At 45.8% G+C, this 27,174-nt stretch overlaps 1 protein-coding gene across 1 annotated transcript in view; it reads right to left on the minus strand.

The window, feature by feature from the left end:
* Positions 1-27,174, minus strand: part of SPG7 (SPG7 matrix AAA peptidase subunit, paraplegin) — a 36,105-nt gene that overhangs the window by 3,212 nt on the left and 5,719 nt on the right. Inside the window, exons 3-15 of the mRNA XM_028740006.2 lie at positions 26,053-26,142; positions 19,361-19,602; positions 17,094-17,233; positions 14,412-14,514; positions 12,873-12,998; positions 12,154-12,316; positions 10,763-10,936; positions 7,181-7,305; positions 4,660-4,762; positions 2,287-2,397; positions 1,438-1,553; positions 1,145-1,301; positions 766-929 (exon numbers count right to left, since the gene is read on the minus strand). Coding sequence (XP_028595839.2) covers positions 766-929; positions 1,145-1,301; positions 1,438-1,553; positions 2,287-2,397; positions 4,660-4,762; positions 7,181-7,305; positions 10,763-10,936; positions 12,154-12,316; positions 12,873-12,998; positions 14,412-14,514; positions 17,094-17,233; positions 19,361-19,602; positions 26,053-26,142 — 1,814 coding nt within the window. The remainder of the gene's footprint in view (positions 1-765; positions 930-1,144; positions 1,302-1,437; positions 1,554-2,286; positions 2,398-4,659; positions 4,763-7,180; positions 7,306-10,762; positions 10,937-12,153; positions 12,317-12,872; positions 12,999-14,411; positions 14,515-17,093; positions 17,234-19,360; positions 19,603-26,052; positions 26,143-27,174) is intronic.

Below are 27,174 nucleotides of genomic sequence, written 5' to 3' on the forward strand. Positions count from 1 at the left end.
GAGATGAAGATTCTGAGCTGCAGTTCATGCCCCTTCAGCAAAGTCACAGAGCCCCAGAGATCCTAATGAAGAACAGCTCATAGGTAAAGAACAGCTTAGTTGGGTGCAGAGTGTGATGGCACATCTCACATTTAAAGTAGGACTAGGCAATGTTCAGCCTAACTATTCCCCTCCAGTTCTGTTTATATGCTTCCTTCAAGTGATTAGTCCTAACCTTTTTCTAGCACTTGCCATAAGTCAATTCAATGAGCGGCTTTTATTGTGTGGGACCACTTTGGGGAAGGAAGGCAGTGACTTAATAAGTTGTGGGTCTTTATTGGTTTAGAATTCTACCAGCATCATCCCCTTAGGACTGGGACCTATCCAAGACTAGAACCCTTGAAGCAACTGAAAAGCACAGCAAAGATGCTGCTAGCAGCAACAAAAATGTACAGGAAGACATGGGATGGTGTTCAGCTAGACTTCAGAATTGGCGGTTGGCCTCCTTCTCTATAACCACACACACTTTGCAGTGCCAAGCTAATCTTGTTTGCATCCTGTTTACAAGGGTCAACACAAGCCAACCTGGGCAACAAAGCCCTCTCCTTCGAAAAGTGGCATTCACACTGCAAATTCCTCTGGGCTAGTGGTTACAGTCTCAGATAATTAGCCTTATTCTCCCTGGGAAACTGGAACATAACAAAACGGCTCTGCTTCAAGGCCCTTTAAAACCTGTGAACAGGCAAGCATTTTTGTTGGAGCTTTATATCCATGAAGAGAACTTACATGGTCCATAATTTGCTGGAGTCCGTGGCTGAAGGGACGACGTCCTATCCCTGGGGTACTTTCCTTTTCTGGGAAGGACAAGTATCCAACATTGGGCACCATCCCATATTGCTTCACCATTGAATAGGCTATCTTGGTGACCTTCCTCAGGTCATCTTGTGCCCCTGGAGTAAGCAATGGATAAAAAAGAACTTAAGGGGTGGTGCTACATGCATCAGAAGTGTCAAGATACCCCCCTCCTATTCTGGGGGGGAAATGTCTATGCAAGCTCATTGGCTTCATTGCTCAAGCACAGTGGAAGGACATTTAACAAAGAGAAGCCTGCAGCACAACTGAGACAGGAGGTCAACAAGATGAAGCACATATTTGGCTTCCTCACCTGTGGTGACTTTATTAAAGGTGATGGCTTCTGAAACTCTCCCTCCCAGGGCCATGCACATCCGCTCAAAGAGCTGGTCCTTGGTAAGGAGGTATTGGTCCTTTGGCAGGATCTGGGTGAAGCCCAAGGCAGCATTGGTGCGAGGAGCGATGGAAACCTGTGAGATAGTGGGAAGGGAAGAAAAGAAAAAAGGAGAGGCCCAACTTGTATTGCAGAGAATGAGTTCAAGAGGCATCAGCTGCTCTTGATTACCATGTCCCATGTCCCAAGCTCAGGGCAGAGAGCAAATCTACCTTCATCGCTGCCTCTGTGTGCTCCAACAGCCAGCCTACAAGTGTGTGACCTGACTCATGAAATGCCACAACTCTCCGCTCCTCCGGCGACAGGATTTTGCTCTTTTTAGCGGTCCCTGTGGGGCAGACGGAGGACATAAATTCCATTTCCCAGGATATGCTACTAAGGTGCACCACTATTTTAATCTGCAAGGCTGAGAAGGGAAAAGGCTTTCTCTGCCCCTTATGCACTATACTCAGCTGTAAGTCAGAGAACTCTCCGTTATCATGATCCAAGGCCTAAGAGAGCCAGCAACAATTCTTTATTGCATTGATAGTTGCAATAACACAGGTCTGTCAATTCATCCTTCAGACCCTGATACCACTTTTAAACAGCCTATTAAACTCTGGCCCTACAGGAGTATATAAATGGTCCATGTAGGATAGGGCAAGCCCTTAAGATTTCTCTCTGGAGAAGGCAACTGCTGAAATATATAGGCAAAGGTTGGATTCCAGCAATGTATCCCTTGATAAAAATCAACACACAAAAATCTCCTGCCACTCACCAGGCAGTCTTCAGAGATTGTGGCTATGCACAAAGCAAGACCCTAACAATACATGGAAAGCCCCCATTAAGGCCAGCAAAGCCGAGGTATTGTAAAACATATACACCCAAACAGAGAGGCTTCTTCGTGGTCTGTAATTAAGCAGACCTGATTCACACCACTCCATTTATGTTCCTCCACCCTGCAGCTGTCCACTGGCAGCTTGGCTGTGTTAAACTGGCGATGATGGCAAAACCCCTTATCATGTGACACTTTACCGTAGACAAGAAAACTGACCAACATATCACCCAAAAAGAAACCTTACCTGCAATGACTCTCTCCACAGCGTACTCAAAATTGAATGTGTCGATGGACTTATGCCCCTCCCTTGCTGCGTGGAGAGCAGCCTCATTACAGATGTTGGCTATGTCTGCTCCTGTAGACAGAGCAACATACACTCATTGGGTTTTCTTGGGATCAGGGAGCGGGAACAGAGCAGGTAACTATCAAGCCCAACATGCTCTCCCAAGCAATGATCCTCCATGGAACTCAAAGAGGGTGTATAAAAATGATACAGCACTCTGCACCCAAGGATGCACCTGAAGGGTAGGTAGTGACTCCAGGAGAATCAAGCAAACGAGCCAACCTGTAACACCAATTCGGAAGGAGTAGGGGAAGAAATTGCCCAAGTCACCACTTGCCATTATGAGGAGGGGATGAAATTTCCTTCCCAACACCTCAAAATATGACCAGTTGGACCCTGAGAATGATGTACCATCCTCCCAAACCCCAGGTTGGGCCCAGTTCTACCCAACTGAAGACTTTCCTCTTCCAACAAGCCTTTTAAGTGGAGGCTTTTCCCTGACTGTGTCTATACTGGAGCATTTTTTTAATGCTTTGATTGTGTGTCTGCCAACCTAGGCTCCCTAGGGAGGCTGGTATACAATTTTAATAACAATAATTACAGCAACAACGTCCTCCTGTCTTTAGCCACCAGTTTTTCTTAGGTTGCAAGAAAAGAAGATGAAGCAGTGCAGCCTTTGAGGTGCTGGCACCACCTTGCCTGATGTCCAATGCCACCTGAATGTTAACTGCTCTCCACTTGCATCAAGAGATTCCTCTTCAATACCTGAATGTGATGCCCTAAATTGCTGCTCGTTTGGGGTTAAGATTCTGCAACTTTTCAAATCCATTACATGCAATGCCCCCACATTACACCCCTGTGGCATTGTTAGGTTATGTAAAGAAGCTATGTGTACCTGCTTCGACTCTTGTAGCCCACTTGTTTACAGTGGCAACTTTTTCCCCCTAAATCACAGAACAGTATCAAACCTCAGTAGCATTGCTTGATAAAGTGTGGGCATTTTTAGTATCTGACAGAGCTGCTTCTTTAAGCTGCTTCTATGACATGTTTTAAAAAACTAGATTGTTTTGTTTTAGTCAAGGTAATGAGAGGCAGAGCCGACATTCCAGGCTTGAAAGGTTTAACAGTGTATTTATTATGTAGTTGTTGGCACAATATATCCCTTTTTTATCACTCTGGCTACGTAACATACTTGATCTCTAACTCTGTTATTTTCCCTGAATTGGACTTCCTGTTGTCAAGAATGTTGCCACATCTTTTTAGGGGTACTACTGGCAACCATTAGTGCTTTCTATGAATTTCTTTTCAATCAGCTTCCCTTTGTCACAGTTTACTGTAATAAAAAAAGTGGTTCTGCAAATAAGAGTTTTTAAAAAGCAGAGTACAAAGGAGGGGAAATCAGGAAGTGAGGGGGGAAGGGGCTGTTATGCAAAGCAGAAATAAGCAGGATCTTGCAAGCCTCTCGCTGTTGTGCTCCGTATGCTAGATTCAAAACCACAAGGTGACCCTCAAGGAGAGGCTTCATGGTAGACAGCAATGAGTTAATCAAGCGCCGTCTCAAACTGGGCTTAGGAGAGGGTGGCCTGGGCTTGGCATTGCCCGCTGGGGCTCTTCTGACCACAATCACACAAGTTTCTCCAGGGAGGAGAAGGCACATCTGTTCTGAGTTTTGAGCATGTGGGTGGTGTGGGGGCTGCTCAAAGGAATCACGGAAGAGGCAGAGCGGGGGCCACCAGCGGGGAACTCACAGAGGATACTCCACAAACAGGAAATTCACAGCTTTGTTCTGAGCTCGGAGATGGACTAGAGGCTCAGGAAAGCAGGAATGTCCTACCCGTTTCTCTCAAGCTAATCTAATGCTGAACTGCTCAGTTAAAATATTTTAGACTGCAGAAACATTTCCCCAGATAATTGCACTGATTTTCCAGCTACTAAGTTTCCAGCAGGCACAACCAGAAGCAGCAGCTCCAACCCCACAAAAATCTGGGTCACACACGCCAAGCACGAATTGTTTTTTACTACCTCTATTGGAAGAAAAACTAACAAAAATGCTGGAAAACTGGCTGATTCATGGATTTAGCACAACCAGGCTAGGTACTAGTCTGTGTGTCAATTTCCATCCAGCATAACTACAGCACCGGGGGGGGGGGGGGGGCTTTGGCCCTCTTTTCTTTCATATCACACACAGCAGCATTGGAAGGAAGCAGCCGGGTGGAAGGTAGCCAAGCCATACATGACCAAAGTGCGCTACAGAGATTGCTAACATGTGGCTGGATGCAAACAGCAACAACAACAAAACAAAGGAAAACCAGACAAACAGCTGCTCTTACATACCACTGAACCCCGGAGTGAGCTCAGCCAAGCGCTGGGAATAAAAAGTGCCAGCCTGAGACAGCTTCAGGCCCTTCAGGTGCTGCTCAAAGATCTCCCGCCTCTCCTGCAAGGAACAAGACAGAGCAGTTTTGCATGGTGCAGCTGATGCTGAAGGGCACAAATGGGCATAAGAAGAAAGGAAGATGCTGACATCACCTTGTCCTCTAAAAGCAGAAGGGTGGGTAGAAGGGAGTCCCAGGTTCACAGCCTTCCTGCTTATTTATTCTTATTTGTTTATTACTTATTCTTGCAAAGAATGATGGACCAGGTAGACCTTCAGCCACCCCTGCAACTGCTTCTCTAGACTTTACAGAAGATTGCTATCATCCCTATGTCAAAACATGCATAAACCATCCAAAAACTATTGGAGCCAGTGTGGTGTAGTGGGTAGTCTCACTAGGACGTGGGCTTTGGCTTGAGAACACTGAGCATCCTCCTTAGCTTGGGATAAAGCAACTGAAAGGAGAGAGAGAAGTGGCAAGGCAAAAGGACAGGAGTCCACAACATAGTCTAAAAATATAAGATTTTTTAAAGCATTTTTAAAAGCCTGTGTGCCCGTGTGTGTAGAAAAATGCACGCTGCCCCACAGAACCTGAGTAGTTTCTATTGAAAATACAGACTGTAGGCAAGTGGTAGTGAACAGAGTGCCCTCCAGATGTTCCTGCCAGCCTCAGCCAGCAGAGGCAATGGTTTATGACGCAAGTTGCAGACCAGCAATACGAGGCAGGGCTGCTACCCCTGTTGTAGGCTCAAATCAAGATGCCTTTTGAGAGAGGCCTGAAGAGGATCTGGAGTAGATTGCCACCCCAACAAGGCTTCAGAAGCAGGATTTCTGAAAGAAGGAATCTCTACTCAACGGAAGATGCCAGGCTTGGCAAAGCCATGATTATTACAAGGCAAAACCACCAGGGGGCAGAGTCTCTCTTGCTTGCCTATCTTTCCAGGCTCTGGATATTTCCACGGCTTCTTTCAAATGCAGGACAGATGTAAAGAAGTCATTGCAAGAAGTCATTGGCTCTTCCATCCAAAGGTCATTCCTCTCACTATACCCCCCTCCTATTAATTTTGATTTATTCCTTAATGTTTCTATCATCATAGCACTTGCCATGACTGAGCGGGCGGGGGTGGGGGGTGGGGAGACGGACAGAGGGAGAGGGAGAGAGAATTGGGGCTTTGCAGATGCTCCCCTCTCCTTGAATGAAGAGAGGCAATTTGCAATTGGGGTGAGGGGGCCAGATCTAGCTGGCTACAAGCCAGCAAGTGACTCATTCAGCTGGTCCAGGCGGTCCTGATTAAAGCAGTGGGCTCAGCTGCCAGGATTTCCTTCTCCTTCCTCCTTCAAGGCAGCTGCACAGCTCACTTTTCCGGTGCCAGATCGTATCAGGCATTTGAGGTATTTTAAGCGAAAACCTGGAGGAGCAGGAGGATAGCGAAGCCCCAGATGGGAGGAGGGGATGCTGGTGCTGTTTAAAAAGGAAAACCCTCATCTCAATTTAGGTCCTGCTTACCGCCCAAGCGGATGCAGCCATTTATGAGCTGTTCCGGGGAGGGCAGTGGGGAGAGAAGGAAACCTTACATAGGATTAATGGAGGGGAGAGGAGGAGGAGGACAAGGAGGTTCCTTTTCTTTGGGCTGTTTTCTATGCTTCCCACTGCGTGCACTTAACTCTGCCTACTGAGATCACAAGAAGCCCCAAATGTCTTCTGGAAACACGCAAGACTCTTTTCTACCTGGCTAGCAGTCAAATACCTAGGGATGCAAGCAGTGAGCTATTTTAAGCTCTGTGGTGTTTTTTTTTAAAAAAACCACATGCTTGAACCACAGAGATTTCAGTTGTGTGTGTGTTTTTTTAAAAAGCAGACCACGCAAGACTGAAGTCAGGCCAAGCCTGCCTTAAGAGTTCTAAATGCAAAAATTCATACCGTGTGAATCTGCATCCATCTACACACACAAATCTGATTGAAAGCATTTGGTCCTTTGCTTAAAAGCACCACAGCAAAGGCACAAGGGTCGTGTTCTGAGAACTATTACTGGAGTAAAGGTGCCTCTTGCATAACCAGTTCCTTTCCTTAGCACAAAAGTTGTTGTTGTTGTTGTTGTTGTTGTTTTAAGTAACCTTGTGTGGAAAACCTCACAGTTCCTGACTGTCCAATTGACACTGACTACTGAACTTTATGGTTCGTGCTCTTCCAATTGTGGGTCAACATAAACCCAGCAGACCTGGTTTTATAGGTTTACTGAGCTCATGTAGGCCTGCAATCTGAACGCACCATTCACAAAGCCGAGATTCTGCTAGAGCTCCAACAGGAAGCAACAGAAACACCCTTATAGCAGAAAACCAACAATGGAGTGAATCCAGTTCCTGGGATTGAGTGCACCACTTGTGAGTCAAATACTAAAGAAGAAAAGTGTCCACTATCCACTGCCCAATACCTTAACCACAGAATCCAAGAGTCACAGCAGAGGTGGGTCCAAATAATACCTGCAGAGTAGGCAGATCAATAAAAATGTGGCGGTCAAGCCTCCCAGGTCTCATGAGAGCATTGTCCAAGATATCTGCCCGGTTGGTGGATGCTAGCACTATGACATGATCGGTGGTCCCCATGCCTGCAACAGAGAAAAATGTGAAGAGCAGAAGTGAATGGAATGTGCCACCTGTGCAAGAAGCTCCAGAGAGAGACATTTCCCTGCATGAGAGGTACACAAACATGCTTTAATATGCAAGGTCGTGGGCGGGGAAAGGAGAGGCTGCAATCAAGCAGGTGCTCATGGACCTATCTAGCGAAAATTGACTCATGTGGATTATATAAATGCCAGAACGCTAGAGATCTGGACACAATTTCCTCCTTTAAATGGTTTATTGCACATTTTATACAACTAAGAACACACAGAAATATATATTTTTAGTTGTCCTGTCCTTACAATTCCAATCCCTGAATTGCAGAAGACACTGAAGCCCGCTAGACTCAAATGTGACCCGCACTCATACAACCATTGATGCAACTTCTCTCACAATTATGTTAACAGTTTGCATTCTAGCAGTTGTCAGTATACTGAAGATAACATTTTAGCGGCAGCGTGCATTTGCCAGAACTGCCATCTTTAAATGGCATGACCACAGCTGTGGGGCAATGCAGCCAGCCAAATACAAAGCTACACAGGAAGCTCTTGGCATGAGGCAGATATAGCTAGGCTTCTTCCTTGCTTGAACTGCAGAAGCACACACTGCTGCCTTAGAGTGGGGGCAGCAGGGGCATAGTCTCCCCACGCTGCCCAAGAGATGAGCACAATAGCTCACCCAAGGGATTTATCCTCCAGATAACCCAGAGGTCCACTCTCCTACTGCATGCTGCTACCTAATGAGCCTCACTTCTGCCTCCTTGCAGGATGCTGTGGAGGCAAATTCCAGAAGACAACAAAGCACAACTGTGCATCAGTCTGTCAGGGTATTTTGCAAGGCAAGAAGGAAGGAAATAGAGGCGCTGGGAGTCAGTCACGTGGGCTAAGCAGCTTCATTCCTATGGCAAGATTAGTGCAAGCAGAACATTAGCTGCTTTGCTCCTGGGAAGAAGTGCTCCCAAAATAGATCAGACAACCAGCAGATCCATCACCAAACACAACAAGCTTTCCAGTGCTCGCCAAAGACACACCATCAGAACAAGGCCTGGGAGTGCAAGGCTCCAGACTGAGCCTTTTATAATCCTGTGACCCCTTGTCAATCTATTCTCCGCCCTCCCCCAAATCAACACCCCTAGCTTCAACATGACTGAACTGGCAACGGAGAGTGATTAAGGCAACAAGACTCCCGGAGAGGAGCTGCCTCCCCCACTCCCAGGGCACAAAGGGCAGAATGAAAGGAAGCAATTCTGGATCTGACAGGTGCTCTCCCTGTTACACAACTACCCAGGCTCTCTCAACCTACTGGGATATGCATACACTTCTGTTTCCACCCAAAAGTATGGCAAATTTAACAAAGCAAGCAACCTTCTATTCCGGGATGAAGAGTGGTCGACTGCTTGCACACTTTAGCTGAGAGCAGGGAGGCTTCTGACCATCTGGTGGAAGATTATTCAATTTTTGGGAAAAGCAAGGCTCAAATCCAAGATTTAGTAGAGCCCAAGATCAGTATGTGCATGGAGAATGGACCAATCATGTTCAAAGCTGTATGGCAGAGTTAACATTGCATGTGAGCATGCGCGCACATACACACACTCTTCATATAATCTTTGTGATGGAAGGGACCTTAGAGGTCGACTAGTCCCCCTCTGGCTCAATCCAGGACCTGCAATGCAGAATGCAAGCACAACATCCCTGACAGGTGACCACCCAGGCTGTAATTCAATATGCCCAGAGAAGGACAGTCTGCCACCTCCCAAGGCAGAGTCTGTTCTGTTGTCAAACAGCTCTTGCCATTCAGAACTTTCTCCTAAAGTTCAGCTAAAAACTGCATCTCTGTACTTTTTGCCCATTCGTTCTAGACCTCCTCACCCTTGGAGGAAAAGAGAGCAAGTCTGCTCCATGCTCTCCTGAATGACAGCCCTTCCTATATTTTAAGACTGCGATCATGTCTTCCCCCAACCTTCCCTTCCCCAAGCTGAACATACTTGGCTCTTTCAACTGTTCCTCACAGGAGCTGCTTTCCTCATGTTCCTTAGTTCAGCTCGGTTCATTCTGATCAGCCAGCATGAAGCAAAAGAGGGTGCTTTCGTGCTTTAGCAGAGACTCTTTTAAAAGCACATCGTTTCAACCTCACTCATCTAGTTTCAGCTACACTAGCAGTACAGAGTGGCTGCATCAATATTAGAGACAAAGCAAGGCGCTGGCTGGGTCTGTCAAGCACACTGCAGACTGCTATGCTTGGGCCAGAAGAAGCTTCGGCTGGCTCCCAGCCAAGGCACTTCTGAAGAGGCCTTCTCCCAGACAGACACCAGCTGAAGCAAAAGGCTAGCTAAGGCTTGAAGTCTTGGGCCACCTTTCCTGCACCACTTGGTGCTTCTTAGCATCGGCCTCCCCCTAAATGTTGTACTTATTTCAGGCTGGGTTGGGGATCCTGTGGAGCTCCAGATGTTGCTGGATATCATGTCTGTCCATTACTGGCTAGGACTGATGGCAGTTAGTGTCCAACATAATCTGGAGGACCACAGGTTCCCTATCCCTGCCCTAGGGAGTACCTGAAAATATTTTCCCCAATAGAGCTTAGGGAACAGGAAATTCTAGAGCTACAGACACAGACGTGCACACACTTGTGCACACAAGCGGAAAACCAGCCAGGTGGTACATTTCAGAGAGTTTTAAGAACCCACCAATGGGTCCAGTCTCAATACCTTGAGTCCCTACCAAGAGACCCAGTGATAGCAGTAACACACAAGGCATGCAATAAGCAACCAAAAGAAACCTAGCAACCAAACGAGAATCTCTCTTGCGTCTTGCTGCCAGGTCCGAAAGACAATAGGCAGAGCTGGGAGAAGAGAGCAGTGGGAGTGGCCAAAGTTTTGCTCTTCCTTACCAGGGGGTGGGGGTGGGATTGCACTGGCTGAAGGACTGAAGGCAGAAAGACAAGAGCAGAAGGAACTAACTGTATCTGCTTCTGCCCCTCTGCATCCAATCTTTCTTTTCCAAGTAAACAGGCTTTAAACTTACCCATCTTGGGAAAAATTTTATGCATTTATTAGAGTTATATCATTGCTTACCACATCTAACTAATCTTATTTGGAGTGGCCTGCCTGTAACCTACAACTGTGACCCTCCCTTTCTGGATGCAGGCCGAAGTCAAACTGGAGAGTGGGGGGGGGGGGGATGGCAACATCAAATGTGACAAGGAGAGTTTGGAACTCTTTGGAGAATCTGGGAGTACTTGGGCAACAGAGAGAAGCTTAGCAATGAAGGAAAAAAGGGGGAGAAAGGCAGGGAGCGGGGGGGGCATGCTTGAGCTGCCATCTTCTGTGAGTAATACCATGGCAACAGTAGGAGGAGAGTTTTCCTCCTGGAGTGGAGAAAGGGGAAATATTTCTGACCACAAGCCAAGGAAGAAAGCAAGACTGGAGAATGCGCCTAAGCTACTGACCATCCATTTCTACTAGCAGCTGGTTTAAGGTTTGCTCTTCCTCTGTGTTGGAGAAGCCAGACATGTTTGTGGAGCGTTTCTTCCCCACAGCATCGATTTCATCAATGTAGACGATGCAGGGTGCACGGGCTCGGGCTTCTTTGAAGAGGCTCCGCACGCGAGCAGCCCCAAGTCCTACAGAAGGGAGCAGGGGGAGGGGGGAAGGAGACGAGAGAACAAATCCATTCTAATAAATAGCTTCATGCTCTGCTTCCTGAATCTGGGCCCTCGCAAGCTTCTGCCAGGGTGAATCTTAAATATGTCCCAAGGCTGCTGGTTGTGCTTTGTCCAACAGGCCTACAGTGCCCTTGTTGCTAATAAAAGTAGCTGGAAATCATAGGTGCTCTGGTGCTTGAATCCCACTTGCAGGCTTCCTATAGGCATTTAGTTGGTCACTGTGAGAACAGGATACTGAACTAGATGAGCCATTGGCCTGATCCAGCAGGGCTCAAATATGCTATTATGTTGTAGGTTATCAGAGGGCTGCCTGGTTTCAGGTGCGAGCAAAGATCGCAGCAGCAACAAGAAACCAAATTGAACTAGGAGGATATTTGCTGCCTAACAGCAGACCAGGAAACAAGAAGCCCCCAACTTTTTTTCCAGGGTGCCTTTGACTGGACTAGGTTAGAAAGTTCCAGGGTCAGAAGTTGAGCAGAGTGGAAGAAAGGAAGAGCAGCAGAATTGGTGTCAAGAGGGGAACTCTCTCTCTCTCTCTCTGTCTGTGTGTGTGTGTGTTTGTGTGTATTTGTATGTATGTATGTATGTATGCATGTATTAGATCAGTCAGTGAAAATGCCGTACTGCCCCAGGACACAAGCAACAGTCTCTGTGAGAGGGCTTCAAAGTTTCCTACAAATAAACTAACTGAGAACAAAGCTTTCTTCCTGGTAAGCCACATTTTCATTAAGCCCACAGGAACACACTTTTTGTTTGTTTGCTTGTTTCAGGGGAAAGCTGAGCAGGCTCCCACAGAGTCCTCCTTCCAGCTCTCACCAAGGAGAGAGACCCCTCTGCCTTTTGATCAACTGTGGAAAGGAAACTGTAGTGGGCTAGGGAGGGAAGGTGTTTACATCTACCCAGATATACACCATCCCTATTCAGCTACTGCGTTTCCCCTTGAGTGGATGCCTGGAATCTTGCTCAGGCCGCCTTCCTGGGGGTTGAGAGCCCCGAGTCAAGTTCTGCTCCACAGAAACAGATTGCAAGGACCACATTCCTTCTGTACAATGCCTCACACCTAGCTGGCTCTGTTAAATAAATCAAAGCTGACTGCTGAAGAAGCAAAGATTAAAAAAAATAAAAACACACACACCACCTCTAAGTGAATCCAGCCTCCCCGCCCCAGGACTTACCTCCTATCACCTCCACAAACTCAGAGCCAGCTATCGCCAGGAATGGCACCTGGGCCTCAGTAGCAACAGCTTTTGCCAACAAGGTCTTGCCACAGCCTGGTGGTCCAAGCAACAGGGCACCTTTGGGAACTTTAGCACCAAGCTGTAGGTAACGATCTGGGCTCTAGGAGTGGGAGGAGAAAAAAACTTTCTTTAAGCTGCATACTCATTCTGCATCTTCTCTTGGAGGAAGCAAATCACAAACTTCCACGGATGTTCTTTCCCACATGTATGACAGCATGCAAAAAGAAACACCCCCTCATGTCCCTTAGTGGCTGGGAAGACAAGATGGTTGCCCATTCAGCCGCACCACACCCCTTGCTCAGAGACGGGCCCTCTGCCCCTGCACCACAAAGAAGCAGGCCCACTACTACTCATGAGGCCTATAGCTAATAGTGTGATGGAAAAGGCATAATGAAAAGAGTGCTATTTGAAAAAGGATACCCCATCCCCAAGAATCCTGGGGCAAGTGTGACCAAAAAAACAAATACGCTACAAATAAAAGGTCCCACTCACAGGGTAAATCAAGCAAGCATAGCCAACAGATGATGGGAGTTGTAGTGCCGAAACCCCTGGAGGGCCAAAGGTTCCGCACACTTGCATTACTGGATTCACAGCATTGCCCACTCAATCCTTCCCATTCCCAACTTCCCAGCTGCACTTGCCAGCACTTGTCTTACCTTCAGATAATCCACAAATTCCTTGACCTCCATTTTGGCCTCATGCATTCCTGCTACATCCTTGAAGCTGATCCCTTTCCCAGATTTCCCATGCACAATAGTGAAGCGGGCCATCTTCAGCTGACTCTGTTGAGGGGTGGGCAGGGTGGAGGGGAGAGAGAGAGAGAGAGAGAGAAAGATATGGCCGAATAAGGAAAAGCAGGGGTTATACAAAGCCCTGATTCTTATGAGCTTGGAGGAAGAGCAGTTCACTGAGCAATGAAGTGCTCGCGCTGCATTTGGCAGGGCCCATGTGCCATCCTCCACAGGGCAGACCATTTATTTGCCTTTCTGTTCTATTTTCTGCTTTAGGTAAGTAGGGCTGTGGTTCCACTCACTCAGCTGCTATCTTGATATAGGTTTTAATGTTAGTAGCAAGCTGGAGGGATGCCTCAAACAATTGCTGCCGCCACCCTCTATCTACAGACAGAGAAATCAGATGGAAGGAGCTCTCTAGAACTCCTCTCTTGTAATTTTAGTTTCGCTAGCCGGGCTGGCGACCACTCCACCAAAATGGCAGCATGATCCACTCAATTCCCTGGCTTTCAGAATGTTGCTTATGCAAGAGATTTGGTGGTGGGGCTTTTTTTTTATGGTGGCAGGGGGAGAAGAGGGCGAACAGAACAACAGGGACCTCAAAAGCAACAGGCACTGCATTCTAGCCTCCATTAAACCACAGCGACAGACAAAACAACAATTTAGCTAAACAGCCTCTGCATAACTGCTCATTATCCTTTGCTGAAAACAGCTACTAATGTTGGCTTTTCAACTAAGCTTACAGCAGGCCACAAGCTTGGAAGTGCATCAATAAAAGTGCCAGGGGTATCACCCACCTAAAGGAAGTACAGAGGGAGCCTTGGGAACTTCCACAGCTATGAAGTAAAGGGAGTAGGGCAGAGCTGGCTGGGCTACTGAACTGCAGAACATTTTTTTCAGCCCACTGCCACCTCCCCCAGCCCCTCCCAAGCAGGCAGGCAGGCAGGCAGACAGAAATCACCATCCTTCCCCTCAGCTGACCGAGCGGCAGGGGTTTGGCTGATGCTGGGAGGGAGGCATGTGACAGGAGGTATGAAGGCCAGCTCACAGCACAGTCCAAAAAGCTTAGGCAGCTTTAAAGACTGAAAAAAGTTATTTTGCTAAAAGCAAGGGATTTGTGTTCGCTGCTGCATGCGAGATTTGCTGGCAAGACAAAAGCAAAAGAAATGCCATTCCCAGCTGCAAGTCATTAGTGAGCCCTGAAAACAGCAGAGAACTGCCCTGCAGATTCCCTGAGCTCAGCCTTCCCAGCCTAGAGGGACAGAGGACGCCCCCCCCTCCACCACCCCACCCATGAGGCCAAATACTGTAAAGTTCCGTCAGCTGATAGGAAAAGCAGCAAGACATAGCACAGGGCCGCCCAGCCTTTGGCACAGCTTAATTCTCATCCGCTGTTGACTTTGCTGGGGGAGGGAAGAAGAAGCCAGGCCCACCCAAAACAAAGCAGGAGGGAGAACTACTTACAAAGGCACTGAAGCCTCCTTCCCTTCCTGCCATCCCGGCCAGGCGAAAGATGTACCACAGGATGCCAACACCCACAGCAGCCATCCCCAGGGCATAGAGGACGCTGCAAAGACAACAGCAAACCAGGGTCAGACCTAAGCAACTGCTGTATCGGTTATGAACGGACAAAAATATAGCCAGTACTGTATTTGTGAGACAGGAGTGCAGCTATGGCAATGTTTCAAGACGCAGGGACAGGAAAGCTGTGGCGCTTCAGCTGCAATTCCCATCAGCCAGGTTAGGGATGATGGGAGCTGTAGTCTTGTAACATCTGGAGTACAGCTTTTTTGGGGGGAGGGAAAGGAGCCTGTTTAAATCAAAGAACAGGTTAAGAGCCCAATGAGCTTTGGGGGCAGTGTAAAGGGGCATCTTCTGTGCTCTCACTCTCAAGCATTAATGTGCAGCTGGCATTAATTTCAATAAAGCTTGGGGGGGTTCCAAACAAATGTCGCTAACAGAGAATATGTGTTGTCTCTGACTCTGGGTAGATTGCTCCATTGAAACATAGGGAAACCTAGGAAGCTGCCTTACTCAGAGTCTACTGGCCCATCTAGCTCAATTGTCTCCACTGACTGGGAACATCTCTCCAGTATTTCAGGCAGGGTCATTTCCAGCCCTACCTGGAGACACCAGTGGGGACTGAACCTACAATTTTCCATATGCAAAGCAGTTGCTCTACCAATGAGCTAAGGCCCTTCCCCAAGTCAAGGAAGTGCTTCAGACCAGCTCCTCTGAGCGACTGTCGTGGAAAGCAGGCCTCAAGGCCAGCATGTAGGACAATGTCCTCAGGTGTCTGAGATTCAGTGGGCATAGGTAGGGAAAGTGGTGGGCTGCTGGGAGTGCTAGAGGTGGCCAAAGGATTTAATACCATCCTCATTCAAGTCACAACTCTCAATGACTGCAACTTTCAGGTAAATAACCAACCTTTCACAATGCAAGATTGCCAAGTGATTAAAGCAAAAGTTATTTTTTTAAAATACCCACCAAAAATAATTACATGTGGTGGTTAAGGCACAGATTCAACAGTGAAAGCAGCACAAGGGTAGCTTCTACAAAGTTTACATTCCAAATGGAAAATAAGGTAATGGTGGAAGAAAGCATCAATCGATCTGCAGCCAGTAGCTCATGTTGAAGGGATCCATGGAGAGGACTTCGGACGTTCTTCATCCTGGCTCCTGGAAGTGTCATAGTTCAGTGGCTGAGCATCTGTTTTGTATGCAGAAGGTCCCAGGTTTCAATTCCTGACAACTATAGGTAGGACTGGGAAAGACCCCTGCCTAAAACCCTGGAGAGACGCTGCCAGTCAGACCAATGGTGTGACTCGACTCAGTTTAAGGCAGCTTCCTATGTAAGTCAGTCAATAATTTAGTTTGCCTGTCAGCTCTGAAAGTAAAGCACAATGGAGAGAGTGAATAAAAAACCTTCCTCCCCACAAACCCAGAAATGTTTTGCCCATGAAACTCTTTTCATAGTCTCCTCAGAAAGCCAAACCTGGCCCTGGAACAGAATGGTTTATAGGCCTCCTTCCATTCTTATTACAAGAGAAGCTCGTCAGCCAGAGATGACAAGATTCCATAAATCGTTTTTTTGTGGATAAAAGCTGCTGCAGCAGCAGAAAGAAGACCACAAGAAGAGCTGGCTCTTGCCATCATTAAGGAGAAACAAACGTTCCAAGCCAGCATTCCTGCATCTTTAGAAGCTTCTGCCCTCCTCCTGTTCTCAGCATCAATTCCCATTCTGACTTTACATCAGTATTAACAGCTTTAGCCTTTGCAAAATCCTTGTGACAAAGGATGTGGGGTTCTGCATAACAAAGTCCATACGTTTAATGGGAGCACTTGCTTCACATTGACATTTGGGGTTTGATTAGCAAAACATTTCTGCTCAGCATGGGGCCTATGAGTCAGTGTCCGCCAAAGGTACAGTCGGCTGTTGTCTTAATGGGCAAACGCTCGGGAGTTTATTTTTATAAGCCAAAGATAATACCGTGTGGGAGGCTCACTCAGGCTGTTAAGGCATTATCTCCATTGGATCCCCCACACTATGATCACTGCCATGTTCACCAAGCCACCCTGCAGTATTCACTGGGAAAATTGATTGGCACACTTTTCACAAGAAAATACTTTTGTAAGTCTATGGTGCTTAGGCTGGGTTGTGGTTGCCCCAATCCACAGCCCCTTCCCTTGCTATTCCCATGGAAAATCTCACAGAGCTAAGTCATACAATTAAGTTCCGAAGCAGGCAAAGTCACCTCCTAGCTGGCTAAACGCAGGAAGTGGTGTGTGTCATGCGTTTCACACATTTGTGGTTGGTGGTGGCTGCTGGTGTCCCAATCTAGGCCACCAAGTCTTTTCAGGACATGCTTTGCCAAGCTGGCACCCTCCTGATAGTTTGGACTACAACTCCTGCCAGCCCAAGCCAGCACAGTTCTGTTAGCTGAGCCTAATGGCAGTTGTAGTCCAAAGCATCTGAAAAGTGTCAGGTCAGGGAAGGCTGCTTGGAGACACTGTACACACAGCCACGGCAAGCAAGAGGAAGAAGCACAGTGGGCATGGTGGGGTGGAGAGAGGAAGGCAAGAAATGGAGGGTGGGGCAGACAGTGCCTTGCAATGGTGGAGGAGCTTTCTTCTAAATATGTCATACTTTCCAAAGAAGCCAGTGCGCTTGTAGGAAACGGGGATCCTGTCCTTCAGGTCAATGCTCAGCTCTTCCTCAGCTGCCCGCAGCTTCTCCTCAAACTTGTCAATGTTCGCTACCTGCATTCTGTACATCAGGGCAAGCCTCTGGAGACACACAAAAGCAACGTTAACAACGCTGAGGCCAGATTCAGGACATTGATCAACTGGGAATTGCACAGGTGGAAAAAAAACTGCTCAGGGCCACAACCTGTCATGTGTGAGTAGGTGGGGGAATTCCAAGGGGGATGAAAAGTGGCTGCTGGGCAAGGAATTAAAAGCTACGTGACCTCTTAAGCTTGCCAAAATCTCAGGTTGGCTTAAGCACAGACAAAGGTGCACTTTGCTACGAGTCAGAGGAGAGGCTTAAGTAATCAACAGGCAACCCATTCTTACCGATATTAGCTGCCTTCTCTCTCAACCTGGAAAACTCACAAGGCCATGCAAGTTTCACTGTTTGTGGCAACTGCTATTGTTATGGGTACCAGTAATCAGTACAGAATTATTTTATTGTATTATAATAAGTTATTTTGAATCTAATGGAAGGGCCACCCACTGCAGCCTCACATGGGGCAGATGCTAAGTTAGTCAGGACACACAAGAGGATTTTTCCTGTGGCTGTACCCACATTCTGGAACACTCTGCTGTGGAAAGTTTGGAATGCTCTCTTTTAAACCTCCTCCATCAAGAGAAGACAGTTTTTCTCATGCAAGCCTATTATTATTATTATTATTATTATTATTATTATTATTATTATTATTATTATTTATACCCTGCCCATCTGGCTGGGCGGCTTCCAATAAAAGATTAAAAATACATTAAAACATCAGTCATTAAAAACTTCCCTAAACAGGGCTGCATATTAAAGTTAGATGTTTTCATTATCTGTCATGCTATTTGTGTCTTTTGGTTTTGAATTGCATTTATTATTGGATATTTCTTTATTGTTAGCCACTTTGAGAGTACTCTGGTCAGAAGAAATCATAGAATCGTAGAGCTGGAAGGGACCCTGAGGGTCATCTAGTCCAACCCTCTTCAGTGCAGGAATCAAAACCCAGTATTCCCAGGCAGTGTCCCATTCAAGGACTAACAAGGCCTGACCCTGCTTAGCTTCTGGGATCAGCCAAGATCAAGCATGTTCAGGATAGTATGCAAATTGTTCCAGAAAAAGCAAAAAAACTGCTCACAAAATACTAATACTGTATTATAAATATGTGGAGTTTTCCAACAAACAGTTTATGAAAGTCATCAGGATGACTTATGCTTAAACTTTGCATTTAAAACCAAGACAATGAAATTCACTGTGATAGTTTCATTTAGATTCTACATAGGCAACTTCAGCTGCTTTCCCTTAAAGGTCTCCACTGAAGTCAGTGAGAGATTTCTCTGTTCCTCAAATCATTTAACGCAGGGATGGGCAGAAGATGTTTCAGGATCTACTAGGTGAACTCTGGGTGACCTTAAGCTGATTAGCAAAGATTTCTTATTCCAATTTAAAAATAAAAATAGCAAAACCGAAAAGCCTAACTCTCAACTAAAATGAAGCTGCTGAAACAAAGCACATATTGGAAAACCATAATTTGATTTGTGTGTGAAACTCCTGCAAGTTCAATTCTAGTACAAATAACAAGTTCTGGGGCTAGGCAAGTGCTCAGAGGTACCATGGTCTGAATTCTAAGTGTGCATCATCCTTCCACCCAAAGCTCATTTGGGGGACCTCAAGGTTCTAGTAACAAAACAAGAGTAGATCCTGCAAGTCTGAAGTCTTCCCACCCTTAACTTGAATTACCTAAAAATTCAGCATAGATATTATGTTATCTTCCTTGTCTGAACAAGGAGATGAACAGATAAATGAAAACAATCAGAAAAGCATTCTTAATATTGATATCCATATAGGAATACTTCACAGAAGTTTGACAGCTTTCTGCTTATGAGGAGAAGAAGCAGATTAGGGAAAAACAAGATTATTTTTCAAAGAACCACCTCTGAGTCGACCAAGACAACAGGCCAGTTTAGGGGCTGGTGAAGAACTATGGAAGCATTTGGAGGTTCACACAACTGTTTGGCAGGCACAACACCAAGAGAAATCTGTGAAACTTAAATGTGTGCGGAATTTCTAATACCAATCCTGAAGCCTACATTCCCATATCAATCAAAGTTGGCCAAATGGAGAAGTCTTTGCTTAACCTACTTTGCAATACTTTAAGGACTGATCTTGCTGAAAAAGACACTCACAGGCCGTCCAAACACAACTGCCCCTGGATGTAAGTAGATTTCCACAATGTCGCTCTCCGGCACCACTTGAACTCGCTGCACTTCCCCTTTCGCCAGCATCTCATTTACAAAGTCATTCCAGGATATGTTGCCTCCACTGGTGCTCAAGGAGTTTAGCAGGCTCATGATGATGGCAATGAGAAAGAGGGTCCTCAAGCGCTCCCGGTACATCTGGTCCTCCCTCTCCCGGCGTCTCTTTTCCTCTTGAGAGAGGAAACATAAGAACACATCAAGATTAGCATTACGAGCTGGAGAGCAGATTGATTATGCCCCAAGCCACAGACCCCCACACAGTCTGTTTTTTGTTCCACATTTCATTTTCCTAGGAAAGCTAAGCTGGGCTAGGAGAGGCAGCATCTGGTTTGCAGTGTGCTATCACATTACAGCCCCCTTTTCCAGGGACTGAATGAGGAGAGACCAAGAGCAAGGTCACACAGCAAAGCTGCGTGTAAAATGCCTGCTTCAAACTAGGCCAACAGCTCAGGAGCAGAGCATGTTTACGGAGCTGCCTACCTGGAGTTCCAACATTAACACACATAGGGAAAGGGGAAGTTTGCATTCGATTAGCCAGCAAATATTTGCTCTACCCAGCTCCAGCTTTCCACATTTAGCCTGTTTCAGCAGTTCTCTCTCATGAGCCAGCCCAGACAGCATGTACAAATCAGCTCACATTCTGCAGGAGGAACCATTTTTTTCTCAGAAAGGGTCCTAAATACTCAACCAGATAACGCTAGGCTAGACATGGGCAAGATGCCTTCTGTCACACCACTACCACAAATACAGAATGAATGATGCAGCTCTGCACCAATTGAACAATTTGCAAAACCCGTTTGAATCATGCAGAGAAAGCTCTTCAGCCTTCACCCGGTCCTACTGCTCTGCATAACTTGCACTTGGTTCAAACGGATGTGGGATCTGAATTGGGCTCCTACCCTTTGAAATGAATGGAGGCAAACTGCACAGTAGCAGCACTCAAAAGCTTGCAACTTCTGCCAAGACTAGAAAGTATAGTCCATCTCTCCAGCATTCTAAGCCCCTTCTAAGGCAGGATTCTCCAACCTAGTGCCTTCCAGAGACTTTGGACTCCCACATTCCATCAGCCTCAGCCAGGACAACTGTACAGTATTCCTAGAGCAGGGATAGGGAACTTATCTCCCTACACCCAACACAGGCCACGTTTGACCCATTTTTGCATAGCACTGTGCATGGAAGGCTCAGTGATCTGCCGCCTGCTGGTGCTTGTAAAGTGCTGCACACAAGGCTTTGCAGGTGCAAACTTCTCCGGGCCTGGCCTTGTCTTTGCCTGCCAACATATATGATGTCAGGTGTAGGGAAAGTGTCTGTGGCTTCCCCAATATGGCCTTGTGGGCCAAATGGAGAAGACCTGGCAGGCCTGAATAGGCCCACACGTAAAAGTTTTTCCATTGCTGTCCTAGAGCTAGGGGCATTCCTAAAATTGCAGAAAACCATCTTGGTGGCTGCATCTGCAGGTCACTGGCCTGATCCTACAGGCTCTTCTTATTTTGGATTCTAAGTCTCATTTTATCCTGCCTTGCTCTTTGATCCAACCTGAATGGCCTAACTGCTGCCCATCTCTGCCAATGGCGCATCATCCATCGGAGCCATTAAGGAAGCCTCCCAAATAAATCATGGCTGTTTTGTTGGAAAATCTATCTGCTGTAGCCAAGATTAGATTTATGTTAACAAAGGCATTTATCAGCAAGCACTACCAGTTAAAGCAGATGCAAAAAGAAAAAGAAAAACCCCACTGTACAGAGATCCAGCCTCATCCACAATTCCAAGCTGGAGCTGCCTGATCAGACATCCAGCACCATATTTCACTCATGGCTTGCTCTGTCCTGACTATCCAATGACCCCCCCACCCTTAGAGGAAAGTAGTGTTTCTCAGATAAAGCCATCATTCACCAAACACCAGTATCTTAGTAACTATGCCCTGCCCACACCTCTTTTGTCTTCTCCTACCATCTCACAGTCCTTTGTTATATCAGAAAGGCCCAGCTACAGCAGAATGAGAAAATCTATCACAGGAGTTGCAAGCAAGTGCCCAACAAATAATTTTTAAAAAGCAACATTGTAAAAAATAAAAATAAAGCCCAACAACCCACAGAAACTTAACTCGGGGGAAGGATTCCCACAACATACAGAGTATGGGGTGAGATTACTTTCTGGGTTCCAGGTGTATACTAAGGATGCATTAAACAATTTATCAAAGAAGAAAAGGGAAAGGGAAAGGGAAAAGGAAAAGGGATTCTATTGATCACAGGTATGGACAACTTTAATACCTGCTTTTCTGAACTTCTGCATATGCACACAAAAATCCACCCACATTTGGCCAAGAGGAAATCTACCGGTACTTAGCACCCAAGCTTACTAGGTTTTTTTCAGAAAACCAAAATGCCATCTAAGAGCTTCCAGGATCCAAAGACATATTTTGTCTGATGAGGTGTTCTGCGAATCATGAAAGCTTGCACCAACTTTAACCTACCAAGTCCAGTCCATAAAAAGCATCAACACACTAATGTCATTTATCTTGATTACCACAAATTATACCCTACATATAAAGCTCTAAGTTCATTAACCTCCCCATAGGCTTAGGAGACAACTGGAAAGCTATTGCAGTAGTATTTTCTGGCTTGAGAGCCCCCGGCACTGTCAGGCATGGGGTTCAGAGCTCTACAATTTTTAGGACCCATACCAGCAAAGCGTCTTGGTCTAATCAACTTCTTTTTGCAAGCAATGACCTCTTTTCACTGACAGAGGAAATCCTAATAAAGAACTGCTCTCTCCTAGGTTTCAGAGGCAATCCAAACAGATGTGCCCTCTGTGTTCTTTGATCAGAGTTGTAAAAGGCTTTCCCCCATCACTTGGGCCTCTCTCATAAGGTGGAGGTAGAACTCAGAGGCTGCTGTGGGAAAATTCAGAGAGATGCCGGCTGGCCATAGAAGTACACCAGAAAACGGCAGGAGGAACAGATGAAGAGATCTGCCTGCACTGCTCTGCATTTTGCCCCCCTTTGCCATCCATCCTTGCCAGTTGCTCAGAGCCTCTGCCACCCAGCTCTGCCAGGCTACCAGCAAAGGGACCCCACTTTTAGCAAAATAGCACACACATTCACCTCCCAACACTGCAGAGTGGTCACACTAATCATTCCATAAATAAGTCATATACTAGCTGGAAGAGACACTTCTTGTCAGCAGCTGTGGGACCCATTCCAGCCTCAGAAAGCCTTCATGAAGAAATGATTTGCCATTAACCCCAAACCTGAACTCCATGATTAAAAGCTTGCAGGGGCTGCAGTGACAGGCCACAGGACTCTTTGTAAATAATTACTGCTGGGATGATCTTTCCCCCAAAGACACAGAGGAGGATTCCACCTCGCAAAGTCAACTTATCCATCCATTACAAGCGGGGAAAGGCTGTAGCGCTCAGTAGGTCATGGTGTACACAAGTCAAGTCAAAAAAACCCACACCTCCTGGCCAAGATGACTGCTGCATATTATTTTGTGCAGCCTTTCAGGCACTGGAAAGGACATACTCATAACATAACATACTCATAGTAGGAGCTCCTGGAAAGACCTTGCAACAAATGTAAGACTCTCCATAGTAAATAGCTCAATCTATAGTATAAGGAAGGTGTCTTTTCTCCTCAGAGGTTGGGAGAAGGGTCATGATGAAAACAGGCCCTATTCCTGCTCTGAAGTAACTGCTGACTGGTGTGAACTGGGACTGCATTGTGACAGCCAGCACATTACAGCATCTAGATATCTCCTTGCTAACCTGACACTGCCTGTTCCGTCTGAATCCTGCAGTTTGGCTCACTGGATGCAACACTAGCCCTGGATTTTGCAGATTCAGATTCATGTTCCACTACTGCCCTGGCCTCTCTCCCTCCTCCTTTCTCTCCCATACACACACTGTCTCAGTTACCTATCTGTAAAATGGGAATGGCAACAACCGCCTCAGAGGGCTTTTGTTTTAGCAAGTACAGCAAGAACTGTAAAGGTCTAAGCACTTTTTAATACACAATGCATACAGTGAAGTGGCATACTAAGGGGCAGAAACTAAAAACTAAGATCTGACATGGCAGATCATTAGCCTCGAATACAGAGTATGGGTTTACTGGAGAAGAAATTAGCTTGAAACCACCTGGGTCCAGTGGCAACAAGCTGCTTGTTTATCCCCTTCTGGACCACAAGAGACACTCATCTACTGTTGCACTTTGCACACAGAGCAGAAGGAAGGGCTAGTGTTCAAAGCAAAGGAACAATGGGAGGAGATGCTTCCTCTTGCCTTTTTACCAGCACTGCAGGCTCACATGAAAGAGCAGGAAGCATCTCATTTCCAGCACCTTTATCCAAGAGAGCAGCACTAGGAGTTTGCAGCCACAAGGCAGCCAAAGTGCAAGCCTGCTCCCTGCCCAGAAGCCCTTCTGGTCTCTCAGCACTGGGATACGCACACATGCACACTTGTTCTATGGAGGATATGTCTTTCCCTTTTTTAAAATGCAGAGTCAAATTACATCAAGGAGGAAAAAAGAGGAGGGGCAGAATACAGCCACCACTGCGGCTGTTTAGCTTCATCTATGAAATCTGCTGAAAGCTCCAAGGGAGGGATGTTAAACTTGGGGGCACTGTCAGGTCAGCTCAGCCTCAAAATGCAGGTTGTGTGAAGGGGGGGGAGGGCAAGCTATTCTGAAGCTAAGCATCTGTGGGAGGCCCTTGTGATCTTTTTATAGCTCAGAAGAGGAAATTTTAAAGGAGCTCTCTGCAATATTTTCAGAGAGATGGGGGTGGCGGGACAGAACTATCACTGCAAGAGGCACATGCATACTCCTGCTGGCCCCCAAATCCTGACACAGACTCTGCTCAAATGCCTTGCCAATCTTCAGAATGCTTTTCCCTGACAAGTGCCAATGCCCTCTCCCTAGAAGGGAGACAAAGGTTAAATACTCAGGTGCACATGGCTAGATCTAGGCATGCAACAGAATCAGGTGGTGGAGTGAACTGCAATGCTCAACTTGTTTAGGTGTTATTCTCATTGTGTGATTAACACTCAAAATGAGAGCCTATGGGTATTTGGCAGGCTTCCTCTTTGCAGATATGCAGTGGGGTCAGCGAATGGGCCCCTGCTGTGTCCTTGTACAATGTGAATCATGGGGAGCAATAAAACCTGAATAGGGCTGCTATATTTCCCACAGATAGGGGATATGGTTTTTGAAAACCCACACATGTAAAAGTTCTATGCAAAACAGAAGACTTGGGCTACAATCCTAACCCTACTTACCTATGAGTAAGCCCTGTTGAATTCAATAAGTCTTACTTCTGAGTAGACATAGCTAGATTACACTGCAATACATCAATAATCCCATCCCTTTGCCTGCAGTGTTGGCCTTTATTGACATATTTTTAATGTAAAGGAGCATTCAAAAATGGAAGAACCCCTTTGCACTTTAAAGTGGTGCAGTCCACTTCACCACCTCATTGTGCCACATATAATATCACCAGAGCCAATATTCTTCATCCTCATAACAGTTTCCCTGAAATTTCAAAGGTTTTAAAATGTCCTAGTAAAATGATGGGTGCATCTGCATGGAGGAAAGTCTGACATATTCATTATACAGCTTTTGGAAAATACTCTTTACCCTGACTTGACCCCTGAGATGTATATTTTTAGGAAGCTGTTTTAAATTGTTTTAATTTACTTTTTTTAATTGTTCCAACCCTGCTTGGATCCTTAGGGTAAAGGCACGTAAATAATAAGCAGCTGATAAACACAAACATGCATGTACCCCTTAGAAAAATAATTTAGCAAGACTATCCCTTCCCATCTGCATATTTCAATATCATTTTCTAATTAAAATAAAAAACTTTCTTCTTCAATGAACACTGTATTCCCCTCTCCTCTAACACAGCCAACATCTGCTAAATGTTAAAATATATTAACTGCCTCCCTGCCAGCAGCATGGCTCTCTCCACCCTGATGAAGGCTTCCCCTTCTTCATTATATTTGCATGGTTACTTGATACCCAAAGCAGGAGCGATGCTAAAACCACTGAGGCAGCAAGCTGAAAGTCACTCCAAAAATGTTACATCTGTGCAAAAGCAAATTGGTTGAGAATATTGCCTGTGTAGACTCTGAAAAACTTAACTGGATCAATAACACATGCCTCAGTAGAAGAGTTTCTGCTCCAAAATAAGGCATCCATTTAATATTGGCTTCTAAACAGCTTTAATACCTGAAATACATAAAGCTGTATATATTCAAAAGAACTGCAACCAAGTTCTGGAGGCTGAGATGGGAGTGTGGACACAGTCTTAAAGCCTTTGCAAGTCTCCCTGTGCTCCCCTTTTAAATCTCCAGTTTCACAGGGGGAGGGGAAAGACTCACAAAGCCTCCTGAGGAATTTTGACAGCTGGGCTAATACGCCCACTTGGCATTCATGTGAGAGAATAATGATGTCCTGTGATTGACAAATGGGTATCCTGCCCCCCCCCCGTCAGATCACCTGACAAATTTGGTCTATAAGACCAACGCTGATAAGGGCCCAGTCCATGGAGCCAAAAAGGTGTTCCACCTCTGCTGTAGTCACTTCTGACTGGAAGCTTCAGAGCAAAACTGCTATTTGTACTTACCCTCATCTTCTTCTGGAGATTTCCCTTTGGATCCTTCACCACCACTGCCATTACGATGAGAACCAGAGGTAGAAAAATAGTCAGTGCCACCTGTCAACAGATTACAGTCAGAGTTCTGAGCATCTCAGCTTGTAATAAACAAGGTTTAAATTTCTCAAACTTTCCTATACAATTTATTGATAATGTCTGTTGAGTTAGATCTCAAAGTGATTTGTTAATTGTCAACTCTGCTAAGAGCCCAGCTTCACAGAACTTCTCCCTGCTTTACCTGGAAGCATACATTCCTTCAGACAGGCTGAAGCACAAAGAGTGATGGGAAGAAGGGTGTCTCCATGAGGCTCTTTCTCTCCCTCAGCTGTTTCCATTCCAACTCACCATTATTAAAACTATCATGTAATTCTGTGATTTCTGCCTGTTTGGTTATTTTCCTCTTTCCCTCCCATCCCCTCTTCCTTTCATGTTGTGTCTTTCAAATTATCAGTTTTCAGACAGACTGTCCTGTTTTTATTGATCTTATATAAAGCTGGTTTAGAAGCTTTTTCAGCTAAAGTGTGGGGTGAAATACTTCTAATAAATAATCAAGGCTTCTGTGGACTTAGCACAATAAATCTTTCATGGGTGGGGTTGAACTTGTGACATGCAACAGCTAGGGGGAAAAAGAGAAAAAGAAAGTAATGACAGGATACAGCAACCAAGGGAAAGTTTACATCTTGTAGGCCAGTTCTCCTCAAAACATAAACCAGCAGCATGGACAAGAAAGTGATATCTAAGGAACTAATAAAATCTGTTGATGGCTGATCACAGGACAAAAACCAAAAATTGGAAAACTGCTGAACTGTTTACATTGAATACTTGGCACATTAAGCTGTGGCAAAGAGCCATGGCAGAAAAACTGATTTACCAACTTAAATTAGCTAAGGCAAAGCTCAAAATATTTGATTTTTATATAGTGTGGCATGATTTTATCTCATATACAAATTCAGCAACATTTATCCTAAGCTTTTCCTCAGATTATGGAAAAGTATAAACTGTAATATTATGATGAAGCATACAAAAAGCTCCAAGTTGCAAATAGATCTTACATTTATGTTCACATACATATAAAGAGGGGAAATGTGTTAT

Source organism: Podarcis muralis, chromosome 7 (genome assembly GCF_964188315.1).
Source record: "Podarcis muralis chromosome 7, rPodMur119.hap1.1, whole genome shotgun sequence".
NCBI classification, from domain to species: Eukaryota; Metazoa; Chordata; class Lepidosauria; order Squamata; family Lacertidae; genus Podarcis; species Podarcis muralis.